Below are 18,938 nucleotides of genomic sequence, written 5' to 3'. Positions count from 1 at the left end.
AAGGTCACTTCTAGCAATCACTGGAACAATTCTGTCGCTGCATCCTGGTGAATAGTCTAGATATACTAGCTGATGTTACTGCCTTCTTCGTAATAGCTATTAATCTTAGGAGAGCTTCACAATGCTAAGATTAAAACTAAATGACTTAAAAGACTGAAAAAACTTGGGGTGTGTCTGTAAGGAGGAAGAAGCACAGACCTTCTCTCACACACTCCCAAGTTATCAACACTGGAAGCTGAATTTTCACTTACCAGGAGATTCTCTGGCTTGATATCTCTGTGGACAATGTTCAGGCTGTGAAGATATTTGATGGCACTGGCCAGATTGTAAAGCATCCCGCTGGCATCCCGCTCTGTGTATTTGTTGGTGGAAGTAATAGCATCAAACAGATCTCCTCCCTGGAGCAAAATGACCACGGCATATAAGTAACATTACTTGTGAAATGACTGAAAACTTTTAGGGAACATCAAGGGGCATAATTTACGGAGGAGAACAAGGCAGGAGGACCAGTAGTTTCCGTGCAGAAAACTACTATAATGTTTGGGCGATGTGATTACATCCCCCATGATGGCAGCTGAACGTATCACTAACTCAGTACCATTTGTCATGGCTTAGTTGGTCAGCCAGGAGGCTGGAGTCTCCTCTGCAAACCATTCCCACCGGCTGCTGCTTTTGTAGTAAGTCCAGCACTTGCCAACCTGCGTGTTCAGAGCCCCTGTTGCAAATTTCTGGCATGCTTACATACTTGCCTGTCATGGTTCTGCGTACCAACCCTTGCTGCTCCATTATAATTACAAACAGGCTGACATCAAATATTTGTCTAAAGTCTGACCGAATACCAGAAAGATGAAGAAATTCTGAATAAAACTCAAAACAGTTACCTGTCATTACTGCTAGCCTATTTTAAAAGACTGTTTCCATATCATAAAACTTTGAATATTTAGATTTTAGAAAGCATTTTCTCTGCACAAGATGTGACATTTTTGGTAGTAAGATGCTCTTCTTGCAGCTAATACTGAAGCACATATGCCAGGGTAATACTGAAGCTAATACTCTCTCATATATATATTTCAAAATCCTACTGGAAGACACTTTAGAATTAACATTACTATTTCACCTTAGCTGCAAAAACAGATGGCATTGTGCCATTTCCAGGTCATCCTGCTGTCTAATTCTGTTGATAGCTACTGCCAGTGAAAGAAAAACAAGAGAGGAAAAAAGAAGAAATGAAGGAATATTAAGTGGATATCCTTAAAGTTGAAATTATCTTCATCACGACCTGGGGCATCCATCACATTTGGATTATATTGCCAGAGCTGAGCTGGCAAGTGGAAACACATAAGTGTTCGGAGAAAGATTAAAAAAAAAAAAGTTTAAAAGCAGAGATTAAGGACGAAGCTAGACTGAACAGAGAAAGAAACAAACACTAAGGGACACTACTTACTTCTGGCCTTTGCTCAAAACCAAAGCAGTACCACAGAGGAGATATGGACCACCACCACCACCAACAAAAAGAATAAGGAAAGGATAATTTTGCAAAAGTAACACAAAAAACCCTGCTGCAGTCACATCGGGATAAAAAATACATCACAGGAAACTGCTGGTTTCTTTAACTGTTGGTTAAAGAAAAGGTAGGTATTTTTCTGAAGGCAACAGAGGAGTCCCAGCTTCGCTAACTCTCATGATTTTATCAACAGCCTTAAGTTATTTGGTGGTTTTTGTTTGTTTGTTTGTTTGTTCTTTAAGGCTCTGCTGCAGGGTAATGAAACACTGTTTTCACTCAGAGAAAGGAGAGGGGAAAAAACAAAAAAGAATTTTCCCAGAAACCATGTCCATTTAGAAAAAAGTAGGAAATGGCAACCACCAAAGGCTTGAACCTGAGAAAACAGACACTACTTAAAAATAAAACAAAACAGAATCAAAACTATTAAAAAAAAACAGCATTGTTGAGATGCAGCTGAAGTCTGCCTGTGCAAGTTTATTCCCCCTGTAGAAGCAGAACTCCAGCTTTGGAAACTGCTTGCAGCCAATCGATGTCAAATCTGGACCACATCAGAACCTCTTGCTTTGGCTGGTGACTGATCAAGATACATCAAGGAACACAGAGTCAAAGAAAAGGAGGAAGAAAAGGCCAAGCTAAACCTGACAGAGGATTACAGAGAACAGCCAAATATTTGGCAAAAGTACAATATCATGTACTTCATGGCATTACCTGATCCCTACGTATTAGATATCAGCATGTGGCAAAATATGTGGGATAAATAATCTGTCTTCCCTAAGCTCCTTCCTGTGAAGCCCCTATACCAGCTGGTTTTTAACATGAGGTAGTGGATTAGACAGATCTTTGGTCTTATCTAATATACTCCAGATGCTCCAGAGAAGTGTCCATAACATCAGCGAAGGATCTGCCTCAAAACAGAGAAAACAATCTGAGCTGAGATGTGAGGGATGAGAAGGAAAGAAGCTGAACTTTAAGTAAAAAGGGAAGGGGAAACTTCAGCGTGAAGTCAGAAGAAAAAGAACAAACGTTCATGTGCAAGGGGAACCTAAACTCCAGAGAAGATAGCGGATGTAGAATATATTAATAGACCACCAAGTCAATTTGAAGCAGAATTATCTTCTGCAGGTAAATTGTCTACTTGGTAAAGTTTCTCATCAGGTAGTCTGGTAAGAAAAGAGAGCACATATTCAGTCTGTGAGACTCTGCAGCCAAAAGAGAGGTGATATCCTGGAAAGAGTTAACGCAGCTGACAGCTATATCAGACAGAATGGTTTTCAGACTTCCCCGTCCCTGAAGAGCACTTTACCCTGCGAGGTTCTGCCTAGCTGATTCACACAGCGGGTCCCTATCATTTATTCAGGCACAAGGGGTGAGTTCAGGATGACATTTCAGCCTTAAATCCCCTGTTTGGGAGTGAAATCAGACCAGCAACATCTGAATGCAGTTTTTATCATCTGTGCACACGAGGAAGTATACTTGGAAGTACAGTAACCAATTATTTATTTATTACCTTGTTATGTAAATGATATAATCTCTCTTTTCTTCTGCAAAAGTGAAATCATATCCTGGAGCAGTAAAAGAAACTCTGTAATAAATCTTGCCTGTTAAATTGGCCAAACTCCTGTTAGGTTTGAATAACAATTTTGTTTCGCTGTGTAAAAAGGCAACGTGCCAGAAGCCAGGTCCTTGCTTCCTTTTACAAGCACCACTTGCAATGTGTTTATATTTGTATTTATGAAGTGCTTTTTCTTACACTTTACAAAGCAATGAATGGTCTATCTGCCATGAGGTGAGGGCAGTATTTGCAGCAGCCACTTATGTCAAGCATATTACTGCCAATTAATGCAGGGTGGTATTAACTGAAACCGTGCTCTGCAGTATCAAGCCTTTTCTCCTTGAATTTCTTTCCTGTCTGAGAGTTTGATTTAAACTCAGGTCTTCAAAAGTCAGTCAATAACAGATGGTTAATCAATGCTAACAGTGCATACTATGAAATTGTAACAGTCAGCAATTGGTGAATTAACAATTAATGTCTTTCTAGAAATACCTTCCCCGGTGCCCACAGAGCCTAACAAGTTTTTGTTTTTTTTCTTCCCCCGATTAAATATTAAGCAATAGATGTTTGCTTCACAGAAACAAAGTTAACTTCCCAGGACCAGGATATTTCCTCCAAATTTCTTCTATTATTCAACATAAAAGTATAGAACATAAAAACGGTGCTCTCTAGGATATCTGAACTATAAAGATGTCTACAAAGCCCTTCTATTGCATAACTAAAACCATAAATATCATACTATTTTCAGCAACCCTGAAGAGTAAAGAAGAAAGAGTGCAAGAAAACAGATTTTTCCAGAAAGTGATGAATGGCTTTCTTTATATAAATCTTTTAGGCTAGTTATTTTGCAAGAGTTTCTGGTCTCCTCCTCTTTTATTTAGCTGAGGAGGACTTTGATTAAAAATTCACTGGAGACTACAGTTTGAACATTTTTCAAGCATGAATAGCACAGCAGGTTGCACCCATAAAAACAGCTATGTGCGTAAGTCTTGGCATGTTAGACAAGGCACAGCTTTTACTTCTTAGCACACCTCATGGGGCCAAGATGAAGGATTGATCAATAGAGGCTGAAACGGTGGCTACGCTAGACTACATTGTTGTGCAAGAGTACTTGAGGTACCTTTGAACAAGCTATCATGGGCACTGCAGAAAGCCTACAGTAGCATGTATCTCAGCAAGCTCGTTTACCACATAAAAGAGCAATAATTATGATTAAAATAGTGTTAGATGGTTAATGGCATCTGATCTAAAGCTGTGCTATTTCACATTGCACTCAAGTCCATGAGAGGGCTGTGACTATGAAGAAAGTGGGAATATTCTTCTGGGACTGGCTACAGAGTGGAAGAGTGTGAGCATTTTGCTTTTTCCTTAGGATTTAACTTCTCCATCAGAGACTAAATGAGGATGATGAGTAACTTGTCAGTTCCTTGCCACCAGCATGTTCCTGTGTGCTTCCTCATGGTTTGGAGGTGGTAGACAGCAGGGTTAGCTGGACCATAAGCTCTAGTAGGCATCTGGCAGGCTCAAACCTATAAGGGCAATGCTGCCATCTCAGGACATAACCTGAGGTTCCCAGGGACAGCAAGGCTGTCTCAGCCTGCTGCAGGGACAAGGAGAATCTGTGGCCATCCATCCACGGGCCCCACTTGACTGCCTCCCTTCGCCTGGACAGCACAGCAGCTTTGCAGAAAGCAGGGAAGTGCAACTGGAAACACAGCTTGTGTCACTGCTGCTACCAGACAGCACAGGGGATAACAGACCAAATAATACACTTTTAATTGCTCTGATGGTGCCTGTTTTTCACCACGGATGCAGAGGATGCCTACTGAAGGTGACCATGCTTTTAAGTAGAAGTGATCTTAAGTGGCTGATTTGCTCTCAAGTGTCGAGCATCCACATACAACAGACCTGTGCATAAATGCTGCTGCACAGCAAAGGTTTCCTTATTGTAATACTTGTCCTTAAACACTTAAATCAGTGGATTTCCCAGGTATAGACCCGAGAGACTGCCTCAGGAGAACTTGCTGGTTAAGATACAGGACTGGAGGTGGCTGCTGGAATTTCCTTTTTGCAGAAGAGCTGAGGAAGGAAGAAGAATCGCTATTTCATAATGAATGCGAAAAACAGGTGTATTCTGTTACAATAAATATGGAGGACAAAATGTCCTCAGTGACTTTCTGTCCTCATTTGCGTAATTCACTCAAAAGTACTTTACCACTTTTTATGCAGAATGACATACTTGTGTATTAGTACCAGAACCAAGAGCTAAATTCAGACTTCATACACTGTCTTGTTGACAGTATGGGGACAAGAGATGACCTGGTCTGAGTTTCGTAATCCATTTTGAATATGTAATTCCACCAGAGAACAAAATAAATGCATGAGATCTGGAAGTTACAATGAAGGAATAAATAGGGCTCCAAATATAAATACTGCATTTGCAAAGTTTGTTTTCAGTACAGAGCCATGCTTTAAATAGCAGGTTCTCCTCTTTCACTTCCCCTCTCCTCCAGCTGAAATCTAGGTTATTATCTGACAATGTATTAATATAAACCAGTAGAGAAAAGAGACAAGTAATATTGCTAAAATTTAATATAAATTAATAAAAAGTAATTAAAATATATTTTATCAAAGATTATTGAATTTTGAAATCTTGTATTTATACCTATACAACTTGGGGGTACTTTCAGTTCACCTCTAGGCAGATGCCTTCTGTTTAAGAGAAACCTTTTAAAAGAGAAAGGAGGAGCAAATAAAACTGGTCATGTCTGAAGTACTGTCCATAGAGCTCTTCTGAGTGGGGTTTACAGAAAGCTAGATGAGTATTTATTTGAAAGCTATAAGGAGTGCGGGTTACACATCTTTCAGTAGGGTGCTGGACAAGACCCAACCATTCTAATTATTCTAGAATTATATGATTATTAGTAAGCTTTAGTACGAATGAAATTTCTGAATATGGTTGAAAAAGTTCTTAATAAGGAGCTTAACTCCAAAATACTCACCTTTACAAGTTCCATGACGAGGTACAACTCGGTTGGCATGTCCATCTCCTCAATCAGAAGTACAATATTGGGATGCTTGACTCGTCTTAGAATAGATACCTCATTCTGTATCATGTGTTCCTGCCACACAAAAGAAATCTTTAATGACTATGGATTGGTGGGAAAAACTTTCACTTCCATGTACATTTTCCAAATGCAGAGAGAATTGAGACCTACATGGATTCTTCAGGGTTTTTAAAAAAAGGTTATAGCTGTTGCCTCTGGCAATACAGAAGAAACAAGACTAGAAACAACATCAGTATGATAACTGAAAAAAGAACAGAGAATAGAATACAGAAAAAGAAAGGCAGGAAAAGATGTGTTTCCAATACAGAGAAAAGTTTAGTATGGAAGCTTTTAAATCTTTTTCTCCAATGCAAGATCTTTCCATTTATTAATATGATCACATCTTCTGAGAGAATCTTTTGTTATAAAATTTTTAAAGGTAACAGAAATTCATTTTGTATAAAACTGACATCAACTTGATTAACCTGGTGATACTGATTAGACTCAATGACTGGTGTTGTTACGATTATTAGTTTGATTTTTTCTATGACATCTGGGATTATGAAAGATAGGAGACATAATACTGAAAAAAAGAATCCTCCTCAGATACTGTCTCCATTGGAGTATTAGGGTGAGGTACCGTTGGGTGCATATCTTTGGCTATTTTATTTATGGCCCACAGGTCCTGTACAAACCTATACTCTGTACCATATGGTTTCTTTACTGTCAGTATTGGGGTATAAAAGCTGGACGAGCATTCACAGGCTGGGGAAAGAGTGGCTGGAAAGCTTCCCGGCAGAAAAGGACCTGGGGGTATTGGTCAATAGCTGGCTGAATATGAGCCAGCAGTGTGCCCAGGTGGCAAGGAAGGCCAACAGCATCTTGGCTTGTATCAGGGATAGTGTAGCCAGCAGTGGGAGGTGATCGTCCCCCTGTACTCAGCTCTGGTGAGGCCTGAGCTGCGTACAGCTTTGGGCCCCTCACTACAGGAAGGACATTGAGGCCCTGGAGCGGGTCCAGAGAAGGGCTACAAAGCTGGTAAAGGGCCTGGAGCACAAGTCCTGTGAGGAGCGGCTGAGGGCACTGGGGTTGTTTAGTCTGGAGAAGAGAAGGCTCAGGGGAGACCTCATTGCTCTCTACAGCTACCTGAAAGGAAGGTGTGGGGAGCTGGGGGTCGGCCTCTTCTCACAGGTAACTAGTGATAGGACTAGAGGGGATGGCCTCAAGTTGTACCAGGGGAGGTTTAGGTTGGAAATGAGGAGACATTTCTTCTCAGAAAGAGCAGTCAGGCATTGGGACGGGTTGCCCAGGGAGGTGGTGGAGTCACCGTCCCTGGGGGTGTTCAAGGAGAGGTTGGACGTGGTGCTTAGGGACATGGGTTACTGGGTGACTTGGCAGTGCAATGTTAATGGTTGGACTAGACGATCTTAGAGGTCTTTTCCAACGTAAATGATTCTATGATAATTACAGACAAGGGGAGCGTGCATACCCACACACAACCAATCAAATGCAGAATCAACCCATGCATCTTGAAAGGCACTTTGTAGCCTTTTATCCTGATACTCCAAGAGTCTCAAGGGGACAGGCAAATGCTTCAGCCAAAAAGATTATAACACTTGCCAGGCAGAAGATAAATATAACAGCTTCCCAAATGATCTCCCATAAAATGTTTCTTGAAAACAAACAAACAAACAAACAAACAAAAAAAACACATTTTGCTCACATTTGAATTTTTGTACTTACTTTTCCTCTACATTTACTTTTTTTGATTATTTTCAGAGCATATTCTCTACCAGTTGACCTGAGGAAAGAAAAAAATGTATGTTCAATTACATTGAATATTTTTTCTCAGTTGAGTTTTTATTTGTTATTTGAGCACATTATTAATGATTAGGTAAGAATTATGTTCTAGGCAGGAATTGTGTTCAAGTACTCATTTTGTCAAGCAATGTTTAGATTTATCTGAAATTGTAAACTTCAGCCAAATTTATTAAATATGTCTGCCTGAGATTTTTTTTTTTTAAATAAAGATAATTCAATGTTTTCGAAACAAAATCTTTTTTTATTTATTTTATTTTATAGTGGTTTTTGATCTTTCTTCTGCAGTTTTATACAAAACCTGACACAGTATTTAGAGATCTTAATCTTCTTAAGAATGAAAAATTTTGTTTTCCATAAAACAAAAAATGAGCTGTGGAAAATACCTATACATCTGCACACATACAACTGCTAAGACAAAAAAAGTCAGTTTTGGACACCCTGCAATAACGTTCACCATATTCTGTAAATATATATCTAGCACAATTAAATATGTTGTTTACGGAATAGAGTATGAACGGTTCTGGAGACAGTAAGAGATCATAGAAAATTAATTCAGGTTCAGAACACATTTTCTTTTGGGTGTTTTTTATTTTTTGGAAACCAGAAAATATTTATCAGTATTACATATATAGATAGATATTTATTATAGAATATTAAAATAGAAAACAAAATGTATAGACAAGTTCACAAGATCAACTTCCATTTCTTAATCAAATTATAAAATCAAAAGAAGGCTGCAAGGATGAAACCAAAAAGCCCTGGTCCTAAGTTCTTGTTTCACTATTAGGTTAAATGGAGAATGAGCAATATAGGAGAAAGCTCTTAATAAAAAGCTTTTGTCATGTAATAAAAATGTAAACAATTTACATAAGGCTATTACATTGGCCTTAGGCATATATTTGGATTTAAAAAAAAATAACCCCAAAGCATATTTATCAGGCAGTGTAGCAACTGGACAAGGGGTTTAAACCTGAAGAGGGGAGATTTACATTGGACATCAGGAAAAAATTCTTTACTGTGAGGGTGGTGAGGCACTGGAATGGGTTACCAAGAGAAGCTGTGGATGCCCCATTCCTGGAGGTGTTCAAGGCCAGGCTGGATCGGGCTTTGGGCAATCTGGTCTCGTGAGAGGTGTCCCTGCCCATGGCAGGGAGTTGGAACTGTATGGTCTTCAAAGTCCCTTCTAACCCAAAGCATTCTGTGACTTCGTGATTTTTCATTCTTCATTTAACAAAAAATAGTTAAATTGACCCATTAAATTGATATACAGGTTAAATGAAGAAATGAATATGCCTAGAGATGTGCACAGCTTGTCAAGTAGGACATGCAAAGTGAGTCCTAAGATGAAAGCACTGCATTACTAAAATGACTGGGCATTTTTATTGCCATATTTATGCATACAGATATCTTCTGGCAATGATGTACCAGTAAGTATTAATTTAAGGGCCATGGGGACATTAGCAGAAAGAATAAAAAAACAAGCCTATTAATTCAGTTCAAGTTCACAGGTCAGCACGGAGCAAAGACAGACTGTATTAAGACATCAATTAAAAGACGATGCCAATGTTTATAGCTTAGAAAACATGGATGTTCAAGACTTAAGCAAAGAAAAATTTAAAACTTCTCCTATCTGTACTTCACTGCTAGAGGGCTTAATGCTACAGCCCCCAGAAGTGGGGCACACTCCACATGTTGATGCTTGGTGGCTACAGACCCAACACAGTGAGAGGACAGGCAGAGCTATCAACACCACGTTTTTGGGAATGAAAAGTGGAGGTAGGAGAAGGAATATTAGAAATTAAGATATCTGGAGTTCAAATTCAGACAAAATACACTCTCTTTCAGCAGGAGTGTCTTTCAAGCTCCTTGGTTGCCCTAGGAATGCTTCCTTTCTGTCATGAGAAAGGAAATTGATGGTTTTTGTTGGCCATGGGAGACTCCATGTACTTGAAAACACTGGGAAATATGAGCTAGTGAGGAAATGTCAGAATTTGGAAGTATCTGAAAGTTAAAAATGAACACGTATGAAAACACCACAGTACAAATTGCGCATATGATGGAGCAGATACGTAATGAGCAGATGACAACTCTGACTGCTCTTTGTTTTGGCAAAAAGAAAATTAAAGTAAAGATAATGCAAATCCTTTCCCCTAAAAAGCTGCAGAACCACAGGCTGTCAGCAGCCCAGGAACCTCTGTAAGTTACAGACCCGCCAAAAATATGCATGGCAGTGCCAGAAAGCCACAGCGAAATAGGCATATCACCTCTCACCTATCACTTAAGCTGAACAATAAAAAGGTGCCACATGAAGTAGGAAACATTACCACGGGATTAAAGTCTGGAACCACAGCACTAGCACAGGGTACATCATCAGACCTCCAGCTCCTAACGGGGCTCCTGGCCACACTCTCTGGCTGTCTTAACCTTTTGCAAAGTTCATCGTGATTTCCACTGTGCTTGAGTCAAAAATCTATCTTTATTACTTTTGTGTGCATGTTACTTTGGTTTGTGTGTGTGTGTGTGCACCTTCATGAGTGCAAAGAATCCCTGAAATGGAATTTGGAAGTCCCCACATGAAAATTTTGAAGATTGTTTTTAGTTTCTATTTATACTGTTCATGGTCAGAGGAAAATGCCTGTGAATGCATTTAAGTGTGGAGCTATGGAGAAGATATATCCATGTGATCAGTGATGATGTATAACAAGACCCATTCCTACTTGCTTAACACCTCACGGTGCTATTCCTTTGAAGTGCCATGCACAGAGGAATTGTACATCAATAGCAAGTGGAAAAGTCCTCTGTCCCAGGTATCACCCCATCAATTCTGGCTCTGCTAATGATGGACGTATCAGACTTTGAAGTGAGGTGTTTTTTGCTTAGAAAGACTGTGAAGAATGTTTTTGAAGGTGTTTTACATGTACTGGCTTTAATTTACCTTCTGAGCCTTTAATTTCACCTTCCATGCTTGTGATGGCAAAAGTATCCCGCTTTAGAAACGGAAACTAACAGAAATAATTCTATTTTGTTTTAACGTTCAAGCTTTCTCAATGTAGTAACTCTCCGATATACAAGGGATCTGCAGTATGGTATGGGTCAGAAACCATAAGAGTATTTATTTGGGAATATCTGAATTATAATGCTAGCTTAGTGTATGTTCACTAGATATGTCATGGTACTAGATACTTCAGGGACTGGGAGGATGCACAAGAGGGCAGGAAACAGTTTTCATTTAAGCTCCCTAGGATATGATAATCAGTATTATTTTTAGGCGTGGTGGGACCTACATTTAATATTGTTCATGTCTTTTCTCTCAACTTGAGAAATGGTGGTAATGCACACTGGCCCGTTCAAACTAGCTCTCAGCACAGCCAACATTTTCCTCTGAATGACAGTGAACCGAAACTACGAACTATTATTCCGCCATGTAATCCCGTTTTCTCAGTCAGTACTCACTTCACTTTCCGCTTGCCTTTTTCTCTTTTTGTAGTGATACGTTTTCACCCATGCTTTTCATCAGTTCCCCCCTCTCCCATAGGGTGGTACCATGCTTTCTTACTTTCATATTGTTGTGCTTTACTTCCCTTAGACTTCCATATTCTCCAGTCCAGCATTCAGACCCAGGAGTTTGATCTGAACAGCTACTGCCCTCTGCACGACCAGCTCCACCACGAACTCACTCTGGAAGAGCTCGGAAAGCCTCACAACAGCGTGGGCCAAGTCCCACAAGCACACTGTCAGCCGATACAAAATTCACTCTTCCCTCTTCCCCCTTCCCCAGCAGCTGCCTTAATGGTCTCCAACTTGCCAGACACTTTCAGATCCAAAGTGGGACCTGTCTTTTTCCAAGGAGACTCGAGTTTAAAACCAGCCAAGCTAATTTATCATCATCTGCCATGAGATCTATTCTTGACTTAGTCTCTAGGATTAAAATCACATTCTTACAGGCTGAAGAGCAAAAGTATTTTTTCTTTGAGCCCAAAGGTGAGGCTACAGTCTTCTGTAAGCCTAGGATATGATGATAGTGGAAATAAAAATTCATTCATGGAATTTCATTATCAGATTTTGACATCTCCATTGTTTTTTCTTTTGGACACCAACAGCTCTGGCGTTGTTGGTTTTTTTTTTGTTTGTTTGTTTGTTTTTTGCCTTTTCTGCACTGCTACCATCTAACATAAACAATCTTAAAATCTTTTCACATACAAGTATCTTGTGAATTTTTTACCCCATATTCTCTGATTTTTTTAACAATACCACCAAGAAACACCTGTAGTTCTACTGAGCATTTCTGTCTTTTGTTCTCTTCTTTTTTACACTCTAAATGCTGGGTTCAGCCCATTCCAACACAGTGGGCAAGACTCATCTGACCAAATACAAATTTAGTAACTGACATCTGAGCTGGTCAACCTGGACACTTTCAGCGACACAGACATGAGAGGTGACTTGTGACTTTCTAACCTAGAACGGATGTCTAAAATTAGTCAAACAGTTTGTCTTCAAGAGCGACTGTTCTCTCCTTTTGCCTGTAAAGGGCACTGAGGAAGTAAGACGTTGATGTCTACAGTGCAGACTTGTAAAGTTAGATGGAGCTCATGCAATGGTACAAAGCAAGCAAGCAGGAAACAGATGCAGATTTTATTAAAGATAAACATGGAAGAGGTACTCCACAGTGTCAGATGGAAGAATAGATGGATCTGAAGCCAGCTTTTTGTGCTTTCCATAATCACTATGCCACACACAAAACTTCCTGAAATCTTTATGGAATGCTCCTAGATGCAAAATAATTAACTGGTGCAATGCAAAGGTCAAGTTGCACGAACACACTGCAAGAAAAGATGTTATTTCAGTGCAAGAGGAAAGATATAAAGAACTGGTAAAATCTGCTCTGTGCAGCAGAAAAAAAACACAAACCCCACAAAGAATTAAAGTCATAGATTGTCCCTTGGACTTTGGATGTGCTCTCTTTTCACATGAGAGAGCGTTAGTCTAGTTTTTCCATCTGGCATTGAGACATTACCTTATTCCATATGTCCTATATTCTACAAATAAAGATACGATCTAGAAAAAGCATGGCATTAATGATTGCTGTTACAGTAATAAGCAAATTATCCTTCTCACCTTTCTATACACTCCTTCACAATAGCAAAATTTCCATCTCCTATAGTCCTTCCAACTTTATATCGCTCTGCTATCGATGCTGGAACCTGGAAACCTTCCTCCAACACTTCTGAAAGAATCATTAGTACATTTTTATTGTTAGTGAAGGAAACACAGATGTTGCACATAACATGCATTTTAAGTCTATGGTTTAGGAGCCTGGAAACCATTCAGAGTCAGTATCTCACTTACTGTACAGTGAAACCATGCTGCTGACATTGTATATACTCAACAGGTTTCACACAGATACAATAATGAAAAATAAGACTTCTGGGGGCTCAAACATACCACCATTCGAGTGTTACATAGTTTACCATTCCCATTGCAATATGCCCCCAGGACAAAACCAAAATTGTATTTTTTTAATTATGAAAAGGCCTCTGTGAACTGCACAAGCGCAGACCAGCCTCCAAAAAGGGTTGGAACTCCTTGACACAGCATGATTAAATATATGTACCAAAGAAGTCCAACACTCAAGCACTTATTTTATTACATCCTGTAAACTGAGACATCCATAAAACTCCTCATGTGCTAAGTGCTAGTTCTCCCCCTCCCCCAATATTAAATATTTAGTTTTTAAACAAATGTTCTCAATAATACTACCTCACATGCAACCTGGGCACCAGATGTTTAGGTAAAATTGCATTACACAGTGTCTAAGCATAAGAAAAGTTTGTAGTTTCATGTGTTTTAGTGCTCATTCATGTACCATTATTTTTAAATGTATCTGAAATAGCATGTTACAAATACCTAACATGCCTCTAAAAGCCAATTGTAAACTGCGGCTGATACAAGCTACTATACAAATATTGTAATGGAAAATGCACCTCAGAAATTTGCACTAAGACAATGCCTTCTAACTGTATCGTATCTTTACCCGTCCTTTGTTCCAGTTTAGTATTAAAAGTGAATGTTATGACACATGGGGGCTGGGATCTGCCTGAATCCGTAGGCAGCACGAGGAGTTACTATCAGACAAGGCCATATACACACACATGTATGTGCGTGTGAACTGGCAGTGTTAGAGCAGACATTATCCCTCAGCCAACTCGCTCAAAGTCTTACTATGTGGTCAGTCTAGTTATCGCTCAGCAAAGACCCAAGACTGCTGCATGCTCTTTGGTATCATGACAGATGAGACAAAACATTGGTGAAATAACCCAGCCAGCACTGGGTCACCTGTAGAACTAGAGCATCCTGCAACAGAGACGCCTCGGAACAGGGATGTCCAGATCAGATGTGATCCGGAGTGAACCTGAGCTGCTCTGCCAAGGCTGCTGAGCCTCCAAGCCAAGAGTCATCCAGCCTGCACCGCTCCCACTTTCTCTGGCAGGAAGAATGACTCATTTCCTACACAGCTGCTGTTATCACTACATCGACTGCTTTGAAATGTCAGCCTTCGAACGTTACCTTCTGCAGGTCCATCATTTTCATCCATAGAGCTGCAAACTTTGGTGGATGCTAATGAGGTAGAGGAGCCACTGTGTTGGGAGCTCTGGAAATGGAGAGACACAAACGAAAACAGATGATTTTTAAGGAGCACAAGTACCCACAGCATGTCCCAGAGAGGCTTCGGTGTTCCCTGTGCAAAGTATCAATTTACTTTTGTGGAGGGATATGCAGATGTTTGTGAACAGTTCAATTATTCCACCGAAGTCACACTTTCAGTACTCCATTTAAACGTGGGTATGCGCAATTCATTATATGCAGCGATGCTTTTATGTGTGGTCCATTCGTTCTCCCTATTCCACACATACTCTGGCAGAGAAAACCGAGGAGCTATATGCCCTCTACAGGCAGGAAGCTGTTCCCTCAGCAGCATCATTAACCTAGCAGGCACTTAGAGCACAAACATCTGTTTTGACTGAAGTTGGTTTTGTTTTGGGCGCAATTCCTCACTTCTGAAAATCCCCCTCTGGTGAAAACCTCCCCAGCTGTGCTCTAGAAATGAGAAATCGTTATGAAAATGTAGAGTTAAAATAAATGTCAGGGTGAATATTTTTTTATTATTATTATTATTATTATTTTGAAATAAAGTGAGCAGATCTAGCCCACTTGAGGCATGGGTCTGTACCTTGGTTTTAAGTCCTTGTACATCAAGTGTTTATGTTTGCCTACACAACTCACAGGGGGAGGAAGGTACCTGTATAGCCTCCAGAGGGAAACCCCTGGCCTCCCAGCTTGGATGCTGAAAATACATCAGGCAGGATCTCACTAGGGAAACCTATCTCTGTCTATCAGTTACGTATAAAATCCAGATATGTACTTCAGGAAGACTGCTTCATCACAAATCTAGATGGATGAAACAACACAGACACACGAGATGGGCTGGATTTCATTCAAAAATTTTATCCTGTGCTGCATAACAATCATACAAATATATCTTCAGGATTCTCCCATGTTCAGCAGAAACCAGAGGAAGCTACAAATGTAACCATGGTCCCTTAAACTCTGAGAAAAAATGAGTGTTTCTTCAGGTACTCACACTGCAATGTGAGTTAGAAGTATTCAGAGGATTTCCAACACTAAACTCTCTCGGGTTCACATAGTTTGCATGCTGAAAGGTTACAAAGCACTGCGCTATTCAGTCACCTCCTGTCTATATATTATATAAATCATAGGCTGTGACACATGTAAGTAACACTGTGGATCGGTTCCTTGTCTGTGTTTGCAAGGTATCTGGATGCCCATCAGGGTGTCAACGCACTTTATAAAGGCAGCAGACCTTCTGCAGGACCACCTCATCTGCTGTGGTGCGGCAGACAACTGCAGCACAAACAACTAACAAGGCAGTAGCCGCAAATTGTGCAGAGCATGGAGCCAGGGCGAATGCAGTTAGCAGAGTTAAAAGCTGGCCAGTGTGCTGAGTTCATTTGAAAAGACGAATTTCTAATTTCTCCCACAATAGATTAAGGTCAGATGATTGAGACAAAGGCTGAACTCAGCCTGCTTTTCACTAAATAATCTGGAGAGCTTGCACACAGCCCATCTACAAGGAGATTCTTGGCCTGTTTTCGTCTTTTAATCAAGCCCAGCCCAGCTCATTCTTTTCTTCCATCCAAGCATTTCTTCTGAGCTTTGAGCAGAATTAAAAATTCCATTAATCAATTTTTGGACTACTTTTGCTGCCTCTTGACAACAGAAGTGAGCACTGACTGATTTTATGCATTTCGCTAAGACACAGCAGCCTCTTTTCACAATGAGGACATGTTTATGTATGTGCTATTCCCGTGCTAAATTCTGCTAGACATCTCAGGAAAAACTTACCTCAGGTTCATTTTTGAATAAATGAGCAGAGGAGGGGATCAAGGTACCAGGAAAATGCTATGAACTCTCAGAGCTGGAGAAGTCACTCTCAAACTTGCTACTTTTACATGCATATAACGACAGAGAATTGTTTCCCCTACACTCCTGATTGTAAAATTAGCAGGAAAAAATACAACCATAACGTTTTCTCTGCTCATTCTGCTGTGTTTGTTTGTTTTCCTAGACTAGGCATGCAATTTCTTGTTTTTCCACTCCACAGCATTTTCCTAAAGGAATTGCGATGTTTAGTATTTGTTATATATTCAATTCATTAAATAAATGTTTACATTTAAAGGTTAGTGCCAGATTTTCAACAGGTTATCAAACAACTTCTATATTCAGTTTTCGCATTTTAAACGGTGAGATTACACTTTTTGGCAGATGTTAGGTCGAGCACTGCTGACTGCACCCCTCTGCTGCTTCCTCTGGCAGTTCGACGGCCTCCTCACAGAGTCTTGCACTCCTTGTTCTGATCTGTGAGCATGGGAGATGTTAAAACCCAGACCTAGCTCGGTGGCCACAGCTTCACAGAATGGGTGCCTAGAGAGAGTCAGATTTCTATCTGGGAACCTAATTTCTCGAAGATCCTCAAGCTCTGGTTGAGCTGAGAACTGCAACTGCTCGGTCCTTCCGAAATGAGACTCCTTTTAGGCCCTGTTTCGGCACAGCACTTCAGCAAGTGCTGAGCTTTAAACAAAGAAAATGGACATTTTATTACCTTTGCTGAACCCCTCCTATTGAAACAACAGATTAAAAACCATCAGGAACCGTAGGTTTGCTCACAGACCTTCCACAATTAAGGAGACATTGCAAGGTAAACATGACACACAAGTATTTTAGTCTTTATTCAGCCCCCTGGAACAACACGCAGGCACTTATTTATTTATCTTTACTTAAGCTAGAAGGACATTGCGTTTATTTAGACTTTAATTAGCTCATTGTTCTCAAGCTGAAAGCCCTCCGGGTCCAGCAATCCTTGTGGGTCTTGGTGTTCCTTCCAGTTGGCTTGCCAATCGTGAGGCAGTCTGTCGTGCACGCTGTTGTTCTCCCAGCTGCAGACCCCATTAGGGATATTACAGATGGGAGGGAAAAAACAAACTCTAAGCAAGAGTACGATCTCTTCAACACACAGACCTTAATGCAATTAGCTGTTTTAATTTTAAGAGATGCTGAGGTGCTTGAAATGTCATCGCTTTGACACGGATTTAAAGGGGTCCCGTTGCACAGGTTGCCAGCACATGGTCATTTTTATGGCACACCTCCATAAAGGCGATGGCATAAAAAAATCAGGTCTTTGGTGTAAGGACTTCAGATCCTATTCAGTTTTATATAACAGATGGCCAACACACCACACATCTCATTGATGTGAATGGAAACATTAGTGCTCTAGAGTTTCATCCGTGTCTCACTGGGAGATTTATTTAGCAACTGTTTTGTGAATAGCTTGTATCTCAGTGGAAATTGTGCTAAATTCACGAAAAATTGCAGTAAAATAAATATTATTGCAATTTCTCTCTCCCCATACTCACCTTTGTCCTAAATTAATCTTAAAACCACACTTCAACTCAACAGCGGGAGTAATCCTTGTGGACTATCAGTATCAGCAATTATGAAAGGAAACTTAAACAAGTATGCCCAAGGAAGTTTGATTATGCAACTCAGATTCCTGAATCTTAAAAACCGAACACTGCATTATATTTTCCAAACCTCTCAAAACCTTTATTAGCACATATGGAGCCTACAAGCTCTCTCAACAATAGATTCCTTTGTATTTTCACGGCATGAAGGAAGCATCTGGATGAAATGTGAGTAACAGAAAGGCACACAGGTGTAAAGCTAAGCTTGGAACTCATGCAGAGTTATACTCGCTTAGAAATGGCATTAATGAAGCAAAGGTTAAAATTAGTAAACAAATTGTAAATGCAGGAATGAGGCCCAGGACAAAGGAATTATTAATGTTTTTAAGTGATGCCTCTTAAGGTTTTCCCTATTCCCAAGAATTCTACATAATTCCTGGGAAGAGAAAAAGCTACGTGTGTCAGTAGTATGTTTAAGATAAAGTTCAAATCAACAAGGGGAAATAGGATTAAAGACAAAACAAAACAGCTCGGCTCTTATGGAGTCCATGCTATCGTTCACTTTGGTTATAAATAACCTTTGCAAGGTAGCTGTCGTGAATTCCTGACAGCCAGCTCCACAGCCTAAAGATCTTCATGGTTAATGGTAAATAAAGACAACACTACAGTGCAGCTAGGACTCTGAAGGACTCACCAAATTCTTGTAATATGTAGCAGTGTTAAGCGGAGGACAGCTGGTTTAAAATGATAAAATAAATATATTTGGATGCAACTTTTAGAGGACAAACTAAGTTTTCTTTACTATTCAATTTAGAGAGAAACAAAGGGTTACACTGAAACTCCAGCTCCCAACTCTATCCAGAGAAAAATGTTTTTGATTTTCCTTTGTTTAATCACTTGCATTTTTGGCCCAGCCAGCTGAGGGGGAAAAAAAGTTTTTATGTAAACAGTACAGGGCTGGCAAAAAATTACTTCAT

General features: G+C 40.0%; 1 protein-coding gene across 2 annotated transcripts in view; it reads right to left on the bottom strand.

Moving 5' to 3' along the window:
• DCLK1 (doublecortin like kinase 1) overlaps positions 1-18,938 on the bottom strand; it is a 239,195-nt gene that overhangs the window by 33,912 nt on the left and 186,345 nt on the right. For both annotated transcript variants that reach the window (XM_035542884.2, XM_035542886.2), the window contains exons 7-11: positions 14,489-14,573; positions 13,040-13,148; positions 7,847-7,904; positions 6,059-6,178; positions 252-398 (exon numbers count right to left, since the gene is read on the bottom strand). In XM_035542884.2, coding sequence (XP_035398777.1) covers positions 252-398; positions 6,059-6,178; positions 7,847-7,904; positions 13,040-13,148; positions 14,489-14,573 — 519 coding nt within the window. The remainder of the gene's footprint in view (positions 1-251; positions 399-6,058; positions 6,179-7,846; positions 7,905-13,039; positions 13,149-14,488; positions 14,574-18,938) is intronic.

The sequence above is a fragment of the Cygnus atratus genome, chromosome 1, assembly GCF_013377495.2.
Source record: "Cygnus atratus isolate AKBS03 ecotype Queensland, Australia chromosome 1, CAtr_DNAZoo_HiC_assembly, whole genome shotgun sequence".
Lineage (NCBI taxonomy): Eukaryota > Metazoa > Chordata > Aves > Anseriformes > Anatidae > Cygnus > Cygnus atratus.
Note: the sequence above shows the minus strand (reverse complement) of the source record. Positions and strands in the feature narration are given on the sequence as shown.